Source organism: Poromitra crassiceps (genome assembly GCF_964638095.1).
Source record: "Poromitra crassiceps genome assembly, chromosome: 16".
Taxonomy (NCBI): Eukaryota; Metazoa; Chordata; class Actinopteri; order Beryciformes; family Melamphaidae; genus Poromitra; species Poromitra crassiceps.
The window spans coordinates 170,011-190,733 of record NC_139645.1 but is presented as its reverse complement, the minus strand read 5'-3'; the positions used below and the strand labels follow the sequence as shown (position 1 = coordinate 190,733).

At 43.0% G+C, this 20,723-nt stretch overlaps 1 protein-coding gene across 1 annotated transcript in view; it reads left to right on the top strand.

Annotated features, from left to right (window-relative positions):
* otog (otogelin) overlaps positions 1–15,344 on the top strand; it is a gene marked incomplete at both ends in the record, with an annotated part of 184,575 nt that extends 169,231 nt beyond the window's left edge. The window contains 4 exons of the mRNA XM_083652849.1: positions 1,543–1,662; positions 4,010–4,055; positions 13,681–13,760; positions 15,144–15,344. Of these exons, the coding sequence (XP_083508975.1) occupies positions 1,543–1,662; positions 4,010–4,055; positions 13,681–13,760; positions 15,144–15,344 (447 nt within the window). The remainder of the gene's footprint in view (positions 1–1,542; positions 1,663–4,009; positions 4,056–13,680; positions 13,761–15,143) is intronic.
* Between the last annotated feature and the right edge of the window lie 5,379 nt (positions 15,345–20,723).

Sequence of the window (20,723 nt, the reverse complement as noted above, 5' to 3'; positions counted from 1 at the left end):
AAAATGGGGAGGATCTGGAAAAAAAAACGTAATAAAAAAGTGTTTCCGTTAGAAAAAAGGTATGTCGGTCACCATGTCCTGGAAGATTTCAATGTGCCAGACAAATGGGAGAAATTCCAGTTAAATATCATCTGTGTTTATTGAGCTTAAAAACAATAGATAGTATTTAATCAGCCTCATCTAACTTAGTGACAGTCCTCAGACAGTTGCCTCTGTTAAGTCATTTAATTTCTGATAATGGACACCTTGAAGGGCATTTACTCACTTGTCCAATGAAACAAAATTAAAACCATTTATATTTTATGCATTTTGCAATCAAAATCTAAGGTTTTTCACAAGCCATAACTCGGTTTCCGTGGTAACACCCAACGGAGTACTAACCCTAACCTTACTTTAGCTACGACTTAGCAACGGGAGTTAATCTAGTGCACCCAGCTGATATAAGAACCCTTTGGCTCAGACCCTGAAAGCTAATGTTAGCTAACGTTAAGCTAACACAACTTTCAAAGTCAATAACATTCGGTAGCGCTGACAAACAGTAAATATAATTGGACAGCATGTTTAAATGAGATGTATGGTGATGAATGAGGCTGTGTAGCCTAACGTTACTGTCGGCCTGAAGTAGAAGAAGAAGAACTGGATGGACAAACTGGTCTTTATTTCTCACACATGCATGCGGCCTCACACACACTCAAACACTCGTGCTGATGGTGGCCGGTGAAATAGTCTCTGCATTTTTCCCATCCAGGCTTGTCCTTCCTCTGGGGGGCAGGCCAGGAGCAGTGGGCAGCTTTCCTGTGTACAGCGCCCGGGGACCATGTTCAAATGTTGTCATCCCTGGTCAGATGACGATCTTCTGCATATTTTTAGAGGGGGGTCCATACCGATGTTGTATGGAGGAACCCCCAGGGGAGCACGGGGAGAACATGCAAACTCCACACAGAAAGGTCCTTTTGACGAGATAGCCCACCTGAGCATTGGGCCCTGAGGGCATGGGGGGGGAAGCACACCCTCGGCGCCCACAGCATCCCAGCCAGGAATCGAACCAAGGACCTTTGTTGCTGTGAGGCGACCTGATGTAAGATGAGCTGATGATGAGCTGATGCTCGAAACGTTGTCTAAAGTAAAGTATTCTTTGGAGCATAAAGTGTGTGTGTGCTGTCATTTATATCTAACCCAGCACCCCTCAAAGTGATGTGCGTTTTTCTCTCTTTTTTCAGTTTTTTTATGGCACTGATGTGTTGTAAATGACTAATTATTAGTTCCAGGCTGATATTACAGCTGATAGTGCATTCATTTAGAACAGTGAACAGTTTGACTGGAACTACTTATTAGGTGTATATTATCAGACAATAATGGACAGCCTGCAGCCAATCAGAATTGAGTATTTATCCAGACCATGGTATAAAAAGTGATATAACCTTATCCCCTTATCTTACCTCCTTACCTTATTTCCTTACCTTCTTACCATATCTCCTTACCTTATCTCATTATCCTCCTTACGTTATCTCTTTACCTCCTTACCTTATCTCCTTACTTTAGCCGGGGAGGAGTTGGGTGACAGACTGTGTGAAGTTTGACTGCTCAGACATGCTGTCAGGCCCCACCCTCATCACCTACGCCTACAGCTGTCCCCCCTTCAACCAGACTGAGTGCATGAAGGTCAGACACGTGCACACACACACACACACACACACACACACACACACACACACACACACACACACACACACACACACATTAGTAGGTTTTCTTTGTTTCCATCTGTAAAGTCTGAACCATAAATGCTATAAAATTCTAATTATTTTACCTTCTTACAAAAAGGAGAAATGTACATTCATGCTGCATCTAATAGAAATATTTTCAACAAATTTTACTATAACGAGTTACAAAATATAAAGTTTTATTCACTGTATTTTTCTTAGGTTTCGGGTTAGGAACCCACTGCTTTTCTTGCCAAGTCCCGCCCTCCTCTGGCTCTGATTGGCTTACCCTGATATCCTTACCCTAACCCTAACCAATCTCACTCCTCATGCTTAAACCTAACCTAGTGTCCTCGAGAGAGAGAGAGAGAGAGAGAGAGAGAGAGAGAGAGAGAGAGAGAGAGAGAGAGAGAGAGAGAGAGAGAGAGAGAGAGAGAGAGAGAGAGAGAGAGAGAGAGAGAGAGAGAGAGGCGTCAGCAAAATGCGAGACTCATTAGCCAATGAACAGCCAGGAATGGGACTCGCGCTACTTTTGCATGCTGCTAAAATAAAGCTGATAATGTACAATTTGATTCAAGGGGGGGGAAACCCTTTCAGAGTACAACACAAACTGTCCATTTTGCTGCAACTCGACAGTGCTGCTTAATCCAGGACCTTACTTCCTGGAACTCTTGAGAGTAAAAAACTGGTCCATTGGAGTGAACGGAGATGTCGGGACTCTTCTAGAAAACGCGGCTCTGACCTAACCAACCCAACAAACAAGGCTTTGAGTGCTAGCCAATCAGACACGGAGTAGGGCGGGTCTTGCCAAGTAAAGCATTTGGATCGATAATGCTAAACCACACGAGTTAGATGATTGACGAAGTGCCTTTTGGATGTCTCAATTGAAGGTCCTCTGATGCAGTGTTTGTCAACCACTGGCTCACTAGTGAGGTGCAAAACATTTTCAAGTTGAAGCTCAGATAATAAGTGCGCCACAAGTCCATGTTTGACAAGGCCTGGCGAGCTCAGCATTTACTGTATACTAGAGCGGAGCTTCTGGTATTGGCAGACATCAAGACGAATACATCGGTACCACTACCAGCCATGTTATGCTAGCTGAGCTGTGGGGATGAAATGGCTTTAAAATTGGTGACGTTTTTGACAAAGGTAAATGGGCATGACTATTTTCAGGGGTCCCTTAGCCTCTCACATCAACATCTGAGTTAAATTAGTATTACATTAAGACTCACTTATTTCAGGTCCACTTTCGCACTTTCACAAATTCATCACACAGGCACTTTTTCAATGCACTGATTGCACCTTATATCTGACTATGTTTTAGATTATTCTGGTACTGTGTATACTGTATATTGCTTGTATTGTTTTTATCTCTGTTGTACGTCGCTTTGGATAAAAGCGTCTGCCAAGTGAAATAAAAGTAAAGTAAAGTACATTTTGTTTATTTGGGAAGGTGCTCCTGAGAATTTTTTAATAATCATACTGTCTGTTTTTAATAATCATAAGTGGGAATCATAAGAGCCTACAGCATAAGAATTTCACACGTGCGTACTTGTACTACGGAGTGACGATACAAATCTTGAATCTTGAGTCTTGGACTTTAAGCCCTGCTCTGGTGTATGCCTTCTGCCCCCTGGTGGTTAGGTTTAGGCACTGCATGTTTCTGATTGTATACATCAGGGTTTTCAAGTAGAAATGATCAAACGAATGATGTAGCGCAGGGGTGTTAAACATGCGGCCAGGGGGCCAGAACTGGCCCGCCAAACCGTCCAATCCGGCCCGCCGCCCGCAGGATGACTTTGCAAAGTGTGAACATTTTTCAAGCTTGGGATTTGACACCTAATATTGATGCATTTGTGAAGCCTAAGAGGTACCAGGTTCCAGGAGCAAGTTACAATATTAAGTACCCTATTTCTGTTTTCTGTATTCAGAAAATAAATGGTAAACTATTTTCATTACCCTTGAATATAGAAAAGAATTGCACAGTTGCCGTCAATTGTAATGCACAGTTACAGACAGTAGATTTGATATGATATGCCTATGGTAGCTGAGATAACCTTATGTAAATACATGTTCTTAAAATGTACCTGTAGGCCTAATCTTTACACTAAAAGACTAACATTTGGAAGTGTTATTTATAGGTTATTATACATTCACTTTTTTTATCTGGCCCACTTGAAACCAAGTTGTGGCCCGTGGACGGGTTTGACACCCCTGAATTTGAGAGGTCTCAAACACTGGTCTGACGTATCTATGAGACATGACAGACTTGATCTTATTTAACGGTCTTGACTGTCTCGCCTCAGGTCGGAGGAACTATTGTAAGTTACATGGACGGATGCTGCAAGACATGTGAGTATCTGAGCCCAGATGTGTGTGAGTATGTGTGTGTGTGTGCGCGTGTGTGTGTGTGTGTGTAGACTGTAGGCTGCAGCCTGCCAACACTGAAGAGCGCTTCAGCTGCTGCTCAACATGTGTCAACATGTTAGCTCTTCAGTGTGTTAGCGCTAAAACAGTTAGCGGCACCAGAGTTTGATAGGCTGATGCTTGATCCCAGCTGTTGTTTTCTTGTTTGGCCAAATGCTTTTCTGTTACAACGTCCACTTCTGTTTATTGCAGCCCAACCACCAACAATAACATGTCGGCATTGTACATTTCTGTAATCCATGGAGAGAATAATGGACAGTCAGCATGACGTCACCCATTGTTTTTTGCACTCCCGTTTTGAAGCCTCCCAGCAAACATTGTCAAGACCACGACGTCACCTGACCACGACGTCACCTGACCACGACGTCACCTGACTATCTCATTTCTGTCGGTCGTCTACCCAGAAAGCTACAGTAGGCGGCGGCCAGCCACGTTGTCTCAGTACACAGTACCCTCAAGACGGTCACTTTACAAAACAAGAAATATGATCATATTCCCTCTGAAAAGCAAATGCATGTGTCTTTGTTGTTGAATAAAACGACATTTGATTGACAATTTATTTGGTTGTGTGATCAGACAGTCACAGCGTACAAAACCTACATTTTTTATATCTGAAAACACAATGGCATTTATGCCATTGTAACAGACTATTCAATGTTGACTGTGTCCGTCTGTATACGAGGCTCTTGAGTCCTGTCCCCCGGCCCGGAGTTGCCTAACATGTTTTGTTGTTACAATATCGTACATGATATAAAATATATAACGTTACCTGTCTCATCGTTGGTTGGAATCATGATCCTTGCTGTTGCCAAACAGTGGCCGACATTGAAGTGTAACTGTGTAAACAGTCGCTTTTCACACCGGACAGCCGTGTTCAAGTCCCATTCATGGTCACAACGTTTCATATAGTTTACATTTGATGCATGAGTCACATTTAATGTTTTTGTTAGTTAAACCTAAACCAAACCATAACCTTAACCACGTTTTTCACTTGCCTAACCATAACCAAAGTTGTTTTATTTGCATTTAGCATTGGGAAGGTGGTGAGGCTTTCAAATTAACCGCCGCTTTGTTCCAAATTTACATTGAGATCGTGGTTTGCAGAAATGTATAATGCTGACATTTTATCCTGGTGATTGGGGTAGCCTGGGTAACCCAGGGTTAGGTAGAGCCTGGGTAACCCAGGGTTAGGTAGATCCTGGGTTGGTTTATTCAGACTAGTCGGATCTGTCTGCATGCTTTTCAGTGATTTGCAGCATTCTGTTAAAGTCTCTAAAAACCCCACACCACGTGTACTGGCTCATACGCAGTATGCTAACCCACACCACGTGTACTGGCTCATATGCAGTATGCTAACCCACACCACGTGTACTGGCTCATATGCAGTATGCTAACCCACACCACATGTACTGGCTCATATGCAGTATGCTAACCCACACCACGTGTACTGGCTCATATGCAGTATGCTAACCCACACCACGTGTACTGGCTCATATGCAGTATGCTAACCCACACCACGTGTACTGGCTCATATGCAGTATGCTAACCCACACCACGTGTACTGGCTCATACGCAGTATGCTAACCCACACCACATGTACTGGCTCATATGCAGTATGCTAACCCACACCACGTGTACTGGCTCATATGCAGTATGCTAACCCACACCACATGTACTGGCTCATACGCAGTATGCTACCTAGCAGGTAACATTGTGAAGAGCCGTCACTGAAAAGCATCTGACATGCAGTGGGTTTGTGGTTTATGTGCTGCGGCTTACCATCATGTACCAATCCCACCAGGTACTGGATTCTCTCTGTTCCCTTTCCCCGTTAGCCCCTTCACTCCCACAGTTAACACAAACTGTGAACGAGGTACCAAAACAACAACAAGGCTTGCCAGCGCCATTGTTGATATTCAACAATGTACTCCCTCCAAAAAGACCTCACAAATCCAAAGTTACTCGGCTAACTGCTAACTAGCCCCACCTCCAGAATGCGCCCCCTTCCTGTGGATCATGTACATGACAGCTAAACTCTTTCCCCATGTTGCACTGTCTGGGCAGTGCATTGTTGATTGCCAACAATGTACTGTTGGTAGTGGCCAGTAGTGAGGTTTAGACATGCATGTGTCGTAGCTACTGATGTGGGCTGGTGTCGGGATCTGTCTGCTGATTGGCTAGTGCAGTCACATGTAGCCGTTGTAGAAGACCTGCAGTGCTGCTGCACACTGATGTGCTATGTGTGTCATGACCTCAAAAATCATCAGCACATTCATGTAGACACACAAGGTGTTTTAAATCATCAGCACATTCATGTAGACACACAAGAGGTGTTTTAAATCAGCACATTCATGTAGACACACAAGGTGTTTAAATCATCAGCACATTCATGTAGACACACAATGTGTTTAAATCATCACATTCATGTAGACACACAATGTGTTTTAAATCATCAGCACATTCATGTAGACACAAGAGGTGTTTTAAATCAGCACATTCATGTAGACACACAAGGTGTTTAAATCATCACATTCATGTAGACACACAGTGTGTTTAAATCATCAGCACATTCATGTAGACACACAAGGTGTTTTAAATCATCAGCACATTCATGTAGACACACAAGGTGTTTTAAATCATCAGCACATTCATGTAGACACACAAGGTGTTTAAATCATCACATTCATGTAGACACACAAGGTGTTTTAAATCATCAGCACATTCATGTAGACACACAAGGTGTTTTAAATCATCACATCCATGTAGACACACAATGTGTTTAAATCATCACATTCATGTAGACACACAGTGTGTTTAAATCATCAGTACATTCATGTAGACACAAGAGGTGTTTAAATCATCAGCACATTCATGTAGACACACAAGGTGTTTTAAATCATCAGCACATTCATGTAGACACACAAGGTGTTTAAATCATCACATTCATGTAGACACAAGAGGTGTTTAAATCATCACATTCATGTAGACACACAAGGTGTTTTAAATCATCACATTCATGTAGACACAAGGTGTTTTAAATCATCATCACATTCATGTAGACACACAAGGTGTTTAAATCATCAGCACATTCATGTAGACACACAAGGTGTTTTAAATCATCAGCACATTCATGTAGACACAAGAGGTGTTTTAAATCAGCACATTCATGTAGACACACAAGGTGTTTTAAATCATCAGCACATTCATGTAAACTAGAGATATGTGGATGAGCTTTTATGCCATCCTAATCCACGTGTATGCATGAACCATCTGTGCAAATTCCTACTATTTATAGATTCACGCCCGCTGTGCACCCGACATTTCACAATGCTATAAAGGAGTGAGTCTCGCATTGGGGAGACAAACTTACGGTTTCTGCTGCCGCCGGTGCCATCGCTGCAGTCCAGGGGCCGGTTGCACCAAGTGGTCTTAACTATGCCTGGTCGTAACTCCTACGTCGGTCTTAGTTATTAAGACCAGTCTTTAGAGTGGATTTACGCCTGTTGCACCAACAGGGCTTATGTCTGGTCTTAACTACGCCGGTCGTAGCAATGCGCGTCCATGTGAATTGCCAGGGAATGCCCCCTGATTGGATGATGTTGCAAAAATGTGCCTCGCGACCTGCTTGGAGCGTCACTGTGCCACTACGCTCTATCAGCCGACTACTGTATGTGCATCACTACACCCTCTTTCCTCCCACCCTCCCTCGCTCCGGGGGAAAATGTCGGCGGCGATAAGAGCCAAGCAGTCTGAATGAAATTGAATGTAACGTTCCTAATTCTATGTAATAAATTCTAAAAAACTAACGGCAACATTTGGGAAGGCTAAGCCACACAACTAGTTCATTATAATCTAACATCATGCTTCGATGGCGACATTACGACGGTGACGATGACGGTAAGGACTCAAAAAGGTCTCCGCTGATAAGACACGGAGATCTCTGTTACAGGCAGGCTCTACGCCTCCTCCTGACCAGGCGTAAGAGTTACGCCTGATCGTAGTGAAAAGAAGGCTTAAGCCGTCTTGGTGCAACTGGCGTAGCTGTTAGGTCGTAAAGTTACGACCAACTTAGGTTAAGACCAGTGTAAGACCAGTTGGTGCAACTGGCCCCAGGACTCCAAATAAACGTCCATGCTGTGAGAGTCAGATTATGTCCATTTCCGCACTTGCCCTCATGTAGCCTACTAGGCTAACGCTATAGCTTTAAGTTTAGATCAAGACTGGATTGGCCTCATCGTATGGGAAAATACGAACGCGGCTTCTCTTCCAACGCGTCTTCAGCGGAGACTCCTGTTTGAGGTTCTGGTGACATCTTTGACCATATATGGAGCAAGAAAGAAGGCATATCCCATCGATGTTTAGTGCATGGCTATTGTTTACCACTGCCTTGGGTATTTGGGGGTCCTTTGCTATCCCACAATAGGTAGCTAACAATGTGTCTGATGAAAAATTAAGCTTAAAATACGTTCATAGACTAGAGAACGTAATTAATATTAATTTTCCTTCTTAATGATACATAATTTCAGCTGCCCGCACCCCATCCGCTATTAATCAGAATGTTTATTTTTATGCAGGATATCCGTGGTCAGCGCGGTTATAACTGCGACCCGCGCATCCCTAATGTAGACACACGAGGTGTTTTAAATCATTAGCACATCCATGTAGAAACTGCATGGCATTATGGTTTCGGGTTGTCCGTCCATCCGTCTGTCCAATGTTCATTAACGAGATATCTGAAGAACGCCTTGACGCAATTTCTTCTAATTTGCTTCAAACGTCCAGTTGGACTGAAGGATGAACTGATTCGATTTTGGCGGTCAAAGTTCAAGGTCACTGTGACCTCACGAACACCATTTTCAAGCTCGTTAATGCAATATCTCAGGAATGCCTAGACGGAATTTCTTCAAATTTGGCTCAAACATCCACTTTGGACTGAAGGATGAATTGATTAGAGTCATGCGTGAATATCTACCATTCCACCGACAGCTATGTTAAAACTCACCAGTCCTTAATGCTAAATAGTAGCATAAATCATTCTATTGTATCAAAGCATTTGGCTGATGTTATTGCCATGATCCTAGAGAGCGTTGCGTCTCCATGACGTTGCTTTCCACTCGCAGTCGTGTTTCTTCAGTTCCCTGAAGAAACAAACAACGATACGTGTTGTTAATTCATCGCTGTTAACGTTAACATGAATCATCAGATGTATAGTTAGTTGTGGATTGCTGGTGTCAGGCTAACTCACAAATGTTGCTAACGTTAGCGTAACATCAGTTAATCGGTAACATTTAACGTGCAAAAACAGCACAAATTGCCTACCTGCACTAAGCGTTCATCCTCAGTCAGACATCTGTAGTTATTCTTCTTTCTTTTGGCGAATTGAATAGTCAATGTTTACACCCAATATAAAATCTGCTAACTATGCTAACATTCACTCAGATTGTAGTTCTGTTGTTTTTTTCTCTCTCTCGCCCGTCATGTAGGCAAGTTAATCTGATTGGTTGGGGTTAGAGTGCCCAGACTGTTATAGACAGACGGTGCATCCAATCACATGTCAAGTAGCTTGAAAGAAGTGACCGCCCTCTTCAGCAGTTTGGCTTGCCCGGTTCCAGATGGATGTAGGTTGTGAAACAAATGTGAAGCAAACCCATCTATCTGGCAGCGTCAGGTTATTACACCGCAGCCTTACTGTATAAAACAACATCCGTATATAAATAGATCATGATTTCTAGGGTTGAGCCGAGTACTCGATGAAGAGTATCCATATAGATAATGTACTTTTTACGAGTACGAGTATCATCTGAGTACAATGTGTCAATATCCGTACTGGTAATTATGGCTGGGTATGGTTAAAAAAATATCATGGTTAAAAAATATACCAGTACCAATACTTAAAAGTGATATCGATACAAATAGAGTACTTTAGTCAATACTTTTTTTTTTTTTACTACTACGTTTTTGTGGCACAAACGACACAAAACACTTGAGCGAGACCCACTTTCAGTCTATTTCTAGTTTAAGCCACGCCCCGTCACTCATCCCTAATGATTTCCATCTTTTCCATCCCTGCCTTGGCCTAACCAGAGACCTTTAATATAGTGACACCCCAGCTTCCAGTCACTTCCTGTATCTGTGTCACCTAGGCCACACCCACTTAGGAGACTAACAGCAGGTCCTGAGTTTAGGGTTAGGGTTAGTCAATGGGAGAAGGGAACATGATCACAGATGATGACAGACTCTGTCGCCCCCATAGTCATCAAACTAAATAGCCTATTGGGCCCATTTTCCCCAAGCCACATAACTTCTGAACATTCTGACACTAAAATGAAATTTTTACAGCCAGACAGATCAGGAGAAAATGAAATTTGTTCACGACCTGTCTCTGTCTCAGCAACACACTCTTGTGAGATTTGGCAAGAGGAGCTCATGTTAGCAGGGAGCGTTCAGGTAAAGCTACGTGTGAAGTTTGTTGATGTAGTAGCTAAATCTGTGGTTGGATTTTTTTTATCGAATAGCTTAGTTACAACTAGATTGAGGTAACAAGGAGCAGCTTTGTGTTTATATGTGGTGTAAATGGTAAATGGTAAATGGCCTGCATTTATATAGCACTTTTATCCAAAGCACTTTACAATGAGTGTTGGTACATTCGCCCATTCACACAGGTATTCATACACTGATGGTGGCAAGCTACTATGCAGGGTGGCACAAAACCATCGAGAGCAATTTGGGGTTCAGTATCTTCCCCAAGGACACTTTAACATGCAGACTGGAGGAGGCGACCACCAACCTCTTATCCAAAGCGATTAGTGGACGACCCACTCTACCTCCTGAGCTCCAGTGTGTGGAGTTTGGGAACACACAATCTCTAGCTCAAATTGGCATGCTAGGTCAGCCCCTTCAAGGGGAGAGGTGACCATGCCCATTTAGGAGACTGGCAGCGTACAATTTCTTATTATTAGCGGAGCCTGGGGTGAGGTGTCTCTATATTAAAGCTCTCTGGCCTAACTCACCCTTTCACTAAAACTGACTGACAGCTTGTGCATGACTGACAGCATCAGAACTTACCAGGCTCTTCCTCTCTCCTCTTTTTGTTTTGTGGTTTTTGCATCTTCTCTCCAGGAGGAAGCTCAGGTTTTACTTCGCTTCAGCTCGAGCTCTCACTAGTGCTTTAGCACGCATAGTGCACAGACTTGAATGCTCTTTACCTTTTATTCCATAAAAGTGAACCTTTCGAACCACCCAGGTGATGTGACGGTGACGTGCAACACCGCAGCCGCACCTGAAGGCACCTGGCCCATCCCTGTCTGTGATTGGACGCGACCACCAGCCATTTTGTAGCGGTCCCGCTAGACAGGGAACTCCACTTCTGCCGCATTCAACATTGAAGCCAGACGTATATTATTTTGCTCTCGAGACCTTGCTAATTAGCTTCCTCGCCTATACCAACGTTCGTCTAAAGCAGTGGTTCTCAACTGGTGTAGCCTCAGGATCCACTATTTTCCTTGTCATGAAGTCGTGACCCAAATTTCAGATTTTTTTTTAAACCACTCAAATTTATTGCACAAAAGATAGCACATTAATTTAATACACAATGCCTTCATGCACTGTTTTAAACCTCAAATGAACAAAAAAGTGCAACAGAAGTGCAACTAGGGCTAAAAACCAATTGAAATAAGGCAGACTTGATTTACAGGCCTATATGTTTTTACATTTAAACAAGTCAAACTGGTCATGCTCAGAAAGTCTTATTTGAACTGTATGAAATATGAAATAAAAGGCAGACTTATCTTGAATTACATGCCTATATTTTTTTAAACAAGTTAATAATAATAATAATAATAATAATTATTATTATTATAATAATAAAACAAGTTAACCTGGTCATGCTAATCCAGTTTCAATAGTCTGAATTTAACTAATATTAAATAAAAAGGAATCACAGGCTTTTTAGTTAAACTGGTCATAACTTTTAATTAAACTGGGGCCATGCTAATCCAGTTTCAATCATCTGAATTTAACTCAAATTAAATATGAAATGAAAAGGCAGACTTCTCTTGAATTACAGGCAGAGCATATGCTTCAGCTTGTTAAACAAGTAAAACTGGTCAGGCTAATCCAGTTTCAATAATCTGAATTTAACTCAAATGAAATATGAAAAAAAAAAAAAAAAAATGGCCAATGTCCGCGACCCAATCAAAACGGCCCCGCGACCCACCAGTTGAGAAACGCTGGTCTAAAGTGTCCCCCGTGTCACGGAGTAGCGGATGGGGAGTCCTCGGCTGTCGAGTTCCTCCTGCCTGACGGCTTCCTTCGCCCGGACGACGAACTTTGGCTGTGATAACTAAGTAGTATTTTGCACGTGTTAGACCGGTCAATAGGAAGTGGCCGGCTAATTGTATGCTACGTTAGATAGCGTTAACGTGTTTGTCCGCTAAGCTATCCTCACGTGAGTCGGAGGTTCCCCTCCTCAGCACAGTTAGCTGTTCTGACAGCTTCGTGCTTAGGCTTAAAGCGTGTTCCGTAGCTTAGTAAAAGCTTTGTTGCTAACTCTGTGTTACTTACAGAGCACTTAGCACTTATATAGCTTGCCTTGAGATTGACCGGCTGCTAGGTTGAGAATAGCTGCGCCTCGCGCACGCTTCCCGGCCGATTAACGTGCTGTTAGCCGTTGGTCTCTCTGTGCTTGCTACCGAGATAGCTCACGAGGCTGCGACTTGTTGGCTTATTAGCGACACGTGTGCTTCTCGCCCACACGCTCGGCTGCCAGTCAGTTGCTAGCTTCTTCTTTTGTTCCCCATGTGCCTTGATGACCCCGCAGGCACGGCTATATAGGGCCTCTCTCTTCAGACCCGAGCAGCCCAAAAACGCTACTGCCCCACAGGGCGAGGCCGTGCTGCAACAGGCGGCATCTGGTGATCCGCCTACCTCTGACTCCGACCCGCTGCCTCTCGGTCACCATCCCCCCCCCTCCCTCCACTAGGTCGGAGGAGGCTCGTAGCTTGGTTGACTTTCACACCCAACTATGGAGTGAGTCGATGGAGGGCATCTCCAGGGGGTCTGGGTCTGTCTACCATGAGGACAAGGTCGCACCGCGGTGCTTCGTTGCAGCAAGGACGGTTGTAGGTAGCATTAGTGAGAGCTTGAGCTGAAGCGAAGTAAAACGTAAGGGTTGTGCAACAACCCGGGTTTTACGAGTGAAAGCGAGAGCTCTGACTATTCAGCCTTGCTGCCAGGTTTTATACTTGGCTCCAATGTTGAATGCTTGGAGTGGAGTTCCCTGTCCAATCACAGACAGGGATGGGCCAGGTGCCTTCAGGTGCGGCTGCGGTGTTCCACGTCACCGTCATGTCACCTGGGTGGTTCGAAAGGTTCACTTTTATGGAATAAAAGGTAAAGAGCATTCAAGTCTGTGCACTATGCGTGCTAAAGCACTAATGAGAGCTCTCGCTTTCACTCGTAAAACCCGGGTTGTTGCACAACCCTTACGATTTTGTTGTAGAAGTTTTCTCCTAAATGTGTTTTTTGTTTTGGTTTGTTGTCGTGTCGACAGGCAAAGAAGACGGGAAGTCTTGTCAGAAAGTGACGGTGAGGATGACGATCAGGAAGAATGACTGCCGCAGCAACAGGCCGGTATGTACTGTTACCCACCAGGTCACATGACCTGCACGTTGTTATCATAGAGACACCGCTTCGTTAGGCATACGAAGCGGGATTTCATCCACCATTTATTTTTATAAATATATAAAATATATAAATTCATATAAATTATTTGTATTTTCATTTAATAAAATCCTTATAAAGCATTAGCCAAGTTATGCACAGGGTATTTTGTTTTTGTGTCTAGCTCAGCTAGGTTTATGTTTTGTTTTCTATCTCTTATTTTTACACTGCTACCGGCCGCTCCATTTTGTCATTCATATACGTATATGCTTACTTGTAAAAATGTATTTTCTCTTTATTCATGCTGGGGTCTCAGTTTAGGACTCAGCTGGGGGGCAGATACATTAAGATAGTTTCATGGAATGTCAAGGGGCTCACTCAAACTGTGAATAAAATATATGAATAGAACTGCACCCTGGGTGGTCAAATAAACACACTCCTTTTCAAACTGAGACCAAAGCCATTTGAACTGGGAGATAAGCCAGAGGGGGCTCCTGCCGTGGCAGCTTAAGGCTCAGGCCTCCAGGTCAATCCTCTCCATCAAATTGAAAAGGGGCGCCTTGCTGACCGAACCAAAAGAGATAAACGATGGTTTTAGAGAGTTTTACAGTGAACTCTACTCGTCTTAAGTGTGATGCCGCTCAATCTGTTCTGAATTATTTTTTTGACCCTCTTGAAACACCCAAACTTAGTGACGCTGCCAGAGACGACTTAGACTCTGATTTCACATTAGAAGAAATTACTTCAGCCATTAAATCATTCCCATCAGGCAAAGCTGCTGGGTCAGATGGAAGCGGCCATTACTGTTTTGTTAGTGCAGTGCTAGTGGCGTTCCTGATTGGCCAACTTGCGCTGTCAGTCACAGGGCACTGAGCGCAGTCGCTGATTGGCTCATCCACTTGCAGCTTCTGCTTAACACCCTCCCAGGCCTTGAGGCCAGACCATCTCGCAGAACCAAATGAAATGTGAGTTCACGTGATGGGCTGGTTTACCAGGATAGACCTGATGGAGTGCAGTGCCAAATTTCGTGCAATTGGGCATAGCGCCGCGTACTAGCAAGACAAAACATGGTTTATCTCGAGGACCATTCGTCTGATCGACTTCAAACTGGGGGAGTGCGCTGCTGGGAACCGCCCAGAACACACACAGACCTTACACACATCATCATACCAGAACACACACAGACCTTACACACATCATCATACCAGAACACACACAGACCTTACACACATCATCATACCGGGCCGGAGTCCCAACAAACTATATTTGAAGGCCATGTAGCGGCCTCATAATCTAGTTGAAATAAAAGCCCAGAACCTTCAAAATGTCTCCTCTTGTCTTTGCCACATGCAGGTGAACATCGTGTCATGTGACGGGAAGTGTCCGTCAGCGAGCATCTATAACTACAACATCAACACGTACGCTCGCTTCTGTAAGTGCTGCAGGGAGACTGGGCTGCAGCGCCGCAGCGTGCAGCTCTACTGCAGTGCCAATGCTACCTGGGTCAGCTACTCCATCCAGGAGCCCACTGACTGCTCCTGTCAATGGTCCTAACACACACACACACACACACACACACACACACACACACACACACACACAGCTACTCCATCCAGGAGCCCACCAACTGCTCCTGTCAAAGCTCCTAACACACACACACACACACACACACATGGACGGCTGCATGCACGCACACGCACACACACACACACACACACACACACTGGCAGGAAACATGTAGCAACACAAGCTCCCACTCTGCAACAAACCTGAAACATGGCCTTCGTAGCCACTTGGGATGGGCAGGAGTACTCAAGTACCGTACTCATTCATTAAGGTAGTATTCGAGCAACGTTTCAGCCATGGGAATCCAACAACGTTGCAAACGAGACAGAAGCACATTTTCTCCATAAAGCAGGCCCGATGAGACTCATTGAAAACCTTGCATTAGTTTACTAACATGACTTGACTCATTTACCATCATCTTTGCAAGCAACAACAAATGATATTTGGCCGGTGAAGAAATAAGACATTGTAATCATTGGATTTGTGTCACTATGTTACTGTAGCAACAAACATAAAGCAGTATGGATTATATATATATACACATATGGATACACATATAGATATATACACATATGGATTAGACTGGGCAAGTTATTGGAAATATCTGGTAAGCCTTTATTGTCTCCTAAATTAGAAGTGCTTACCAGCTGATTAACGTAACGTTAGTTACTGAGCTAGGCTAACAGCTGCTAAGCTAACATCAGATTACCTTATCAGAGATGTTATGGTCCGCTCCACACACAAAGGGCCCCTTTATGAAAGGGCTCCAGGCAGTGCTTTTTCCATGCAAAAAACGCTATTATGTGAACAGCCCCTACACAGCAGATGATCCCTGCGCTAGCATTAGTTATTAATAGATGTTTGTAATGACAATTTTATTTGAATGAAGTAGTAGACAAAGGAGACATGATATGGAACTTCCTGGGCCTTTTAGATGGGAGGGTAACATGAAAGGGCATACTATTGAGAGATTATAGTTGCCAGCCCACTCTCAATACATTGTATAATTTCCATGACAATGTTTTTACAGGCATATAGCCTACGGAATTAACTGTTTACAAATGTTGCTTTCACTCGTGTGCTTCCGCACGCGAGTACCCGGCTAATGTTCATAATGAAAGGAGAGTACTTGACTAATGGAATTAGTTCAAATGCCCATCCCCACTAACCACACCCCCTCAGTGTCACAGTGCCTCTTGTGTCTGTAAATAATGATACTCTGTCTTTTTTCAAATCTGTTTTGCAACGTCAAATCCTTCTAGATATTCCCTTTAGAGAGAAGTCAATATGCTGTATATCCAGTGATATGAAATAGATTTATATAATCAATACTAGCCAGGTGTTGCTTAATGATCCAAATCCAGCTGTATGTGGAGCACTTTATTTATTTATTGGTTTACAATAGAGCACAGCAGCCATTTTGATTCTGTTGGTGACGACATAGCAGTTACAGTGACTTTGTACCATACAAATGTACATTTGCATTTTCAATAAATATTTCCCTGGGAAACGCTTCATTTCATGCTCTGTTTATCTAACATTTGACAATTTTACCATTTGTACAATTTCTCATATTTATAACAATAGAAAATAACATGCGTGCGCACACACACACACACACACACAACCAGTATGTTTTACTTAGGACACTTACCCCGCTAGCCGGGCGCTTCTCGCTCATACTGAGCATTAACGCCCGGCGAACGTCAATGCATTTCCCATCAAACAATCGTGCCGCTCTCACGTCTAGGTATACGTCTAGGGGCCTTTTTCACAAAAATCGTCATAACCCCGGAATGCATCATCTATTGCTAACCAAACTTGGTACAGGTGTGCAGTGATGTATTCTGAGCTGATTAAAAAACAATTTTGTCATTTCGCTTATAGGGTTGCGCTATAGCACCATTAAGTACCAGTACCTCACAAACCATAATAGCGACTGTTGCCAAATTGGGTCCATAGAGTACTCTTCTACTCTGGCCTAAAGAATTACACCAATTGACCTGACAGTGGCGCTATAACAGCCATCTTTATGTTTTGGTCCATAACTTTGGAACTGTAGCTTCTACAATCAAAATTATTTTTTTCACAGATTTCCTTGGCTCGCCCCACTTGTACTCATTGCTCTGATCTAAAAAATTACACCTATTGACCTGATGGTGGCGCTATAACAGCCCTATTTACGTTTTGGTCCATAACTTTGAAACGTCTACAATGAAAATTCTTTCACCCCTGGATCCCTTGGCTCCTCCCGCTTCTACTCACATAGGCCCGCCCATGAGTCCACCCTAGCAGCCATCTACAAGTGCCCTAGCGACCAGCCAGAAACACCCTAGCAACCAGTTACTACACCCTTGCAACCGCATAGAGACGTCCTACAGTCCTAGCTACACATTGCCGATTGGGGCTGCATTTATACTGGATCGAAGGGCAGGGGCATTGCAAGGGGCGGGGCGTCGTGACAGCAAGCACAATTACATTTTTGTTAGGAAATTTTGCATATTCTATTTTATTTTATTCTATTTCATTGTATGGAACAGTCCTATGTCTCTTACAATGTATGAGCAACTGAGTATGAGCAACTCTAGCATGTCCCAATTTCCCCTCAGGGATCAATAAAGCTTTTCTGATTCTGATTTCACATGCCCCGTTTTCGCCTGTTCCAGGACTCTACTCTGGGCTCAATATCTTCCAGGAGGATCCGAATGAAACCAAATAACTTTGGTTTCTGGGTGAGTTAAACATCATATTTAAAGCTGGAAATAAGGTCTGGGTTGTAAAAAAAAAAAAGAATTCTCTAAGCAAATTTAAGCTTGTCATCTAGGACATTGCCCAAATACTTGGTATTGATGCACTGCTGCCACTGGCTCACCCTTAATCACATGGTGTTGTGGCAGGGGAGAGGGGCTTCCTCTGAAAGTCGATAAGTATTTCCTTGGTCTTAGCCACATTTATTTCTAGGAAAGACTGATCACACCAGTTAACAAATTCATCAAGGACTGGGCCATGATCTTGCTCTGCACCATGCACTCTTCATCTGAATCTTTTGATTCTCCACACTTCATCGCTCACTCACTTAATCGCTACTGCTTTCATCTGAACAGTCATGAAGTGTGACGCCATTCACGAGTTCCCATTCCTAGCCATGACCAATGCGAGAGGGATGCTCGAGCAGATTGTAATGGAACTGGCAATATGCAATATAGTTTGTCTTTTCCCCATTCAAATCTTGAGTCATCATCAGGTGGAAAACAGATTGGACACTTCTTGAGTTTGTGCAATTTGGAAGCTCTGATCTGACTGCAGGTAATGTCTCCACTTAGCATAGACGATGGAGAGGAGAAATGCCATCATGTCAGCTCTGACTCCGTCTTCTAACTGCAGATTGTCACCCACTTGTCCCAGGAGCTCTCTTGCCATCAGTCATTACCTTCTCCAACACCATCTTCTTCAATGCCCATAGAACCCTGAGGTGTGGTCACTGCCAGTGATGTTATGTTGTTGTTATGAAAACCAGTCTAACAGAGTTTTGAATGTTTATGTTGTGCAATCCCTAGCATCAAACAATGTAGTATGCATACTTGAAACATGTTGGTTATGTAGAAACAAAGCGTAAAACTGTTTGACAGGGGGGAGAATGTAAAACCTACTCGAATCTCTCCTCTCAAGCCAGACTCACTTCCACACTGACCAGAAAGAGAGAGAGAGAGAGAGAGAGAGAGAGAGATTTGGTGGATATTGTGTATCTGTGTATCTACTTCTTTAATCTTATTATGTAATATGCCCTTGTCTCTTATGGGGAGTTTTCAGCAGTAGTCAATGCAAGTCTGCCACCTTGTGGGGGAAGTGCCAAACACACCAAACTTACTGCAACATTCAATCATTCAAATCACCTTCTCATTATAGAGCAAAAGTCACGCCGTCTTCTGGGTTCAGCATGGGGCCTAACGGATTTAATCCCCCATTCCATTCCATAAGATCCTTATAAAAAGAGTTTTACTTGAGGAGAGACCATAATATAATATTTAAATCTTTATTAAGATTTTCACAAATATATGGTCACAAGACAACATACCAAGCAACATAAAGGACACAACATCAAACAAATATACAGTAGATGGAGTTGATCAGATTATGGTAAAATGGTAAATGGACTGCATTTATATAGTTTATATAGTTCATAAAACATTTCACTTTCAGCAAAAACAAAAAATAAAAGCGCACTTATTTTTGGTTTTTGCTAAAAGTCAAATGTTTTATGGTCACTCACGATTCTCTGGAAGACTGGTTGGCTTGGTTCAAGCCTTAAAACTCATTATATAAGGATTTTTCAAAATGTCTATAAAGAAAATGAATGGGGAATTCACTTGTGGGGCAAGAAACGTCACATGATTGTTGAGCTCTATAGAGAGCGAAAGTTATGCCCACTTCCGGGTTAGGCATAGGAACCAAGGGATTTTATCTGCCACATGTTTTTCTATACACATTTCATAAAATGCTTTCAAAAATAGTTTGACTTGGTCAAACCAAGCAATTCAGCTATGGGTTAGCTAGGGTTAGGTTCAGCTGTTTAGACCATCAAACATTTCACTCTATGCTGGTGGAATGTGTATTTGGTGATAGACTACCAGTCATTCTGCTAAGCTAACTTTCAGGAGGGGTACCTCGCTACTTTCTACTGCACGCGCAGAAGGGCATCTATCTTCTCGTGTTATTTCGGGAATATGGCAAATAGGCAAATCTCAGAGAATGTTCCTTAAAAGATTTACCAACACAAGACAATATTCTTTTGCATTCGATTTTATGCATTTTTGACAATCTCTCAGTCATCATACAGCTTTATCAGAAGCATCAATGTAATAAATCGGGCTGGTAGCTTGTGGCGGTGATGACCCTGGCCATGAACTCTCATACAAACTCCACATGACCTCACCAAAATGAACACGACCTCTGAGAAAGCTTCGCCATATCAGAAGGAAAATGATCTGGAACACATCCCGACGATAAAGAACTGTTGATAATAGAACACAGGGCGGGCGTTACACTAGAATCTCTAATAAGAATTTGGTAGATATGTCCATTATGGTGTCATGTGTGTGATAGTCTTTTAGTAATTTCCTTAAAAAAATGCAAGGTAGACAGCTGAGGACAAGATAAAACAGATGGAACAGGGGAGGGGGAATCTTCAAACGAATGCCCTCAATCTTATCTATGAAAAAGGTTAATGTATCAAGCTGGGATCACGTAAATTAAGTTGGTGTTGACGTCTTTCATTAATTTCAGGTTTTTCTGTGAGAACAGTCTGTACAAAATCCACATTATGATGGAGTCTGGCGACAAAAAAATAATTAAAAATTAGAGACAAAA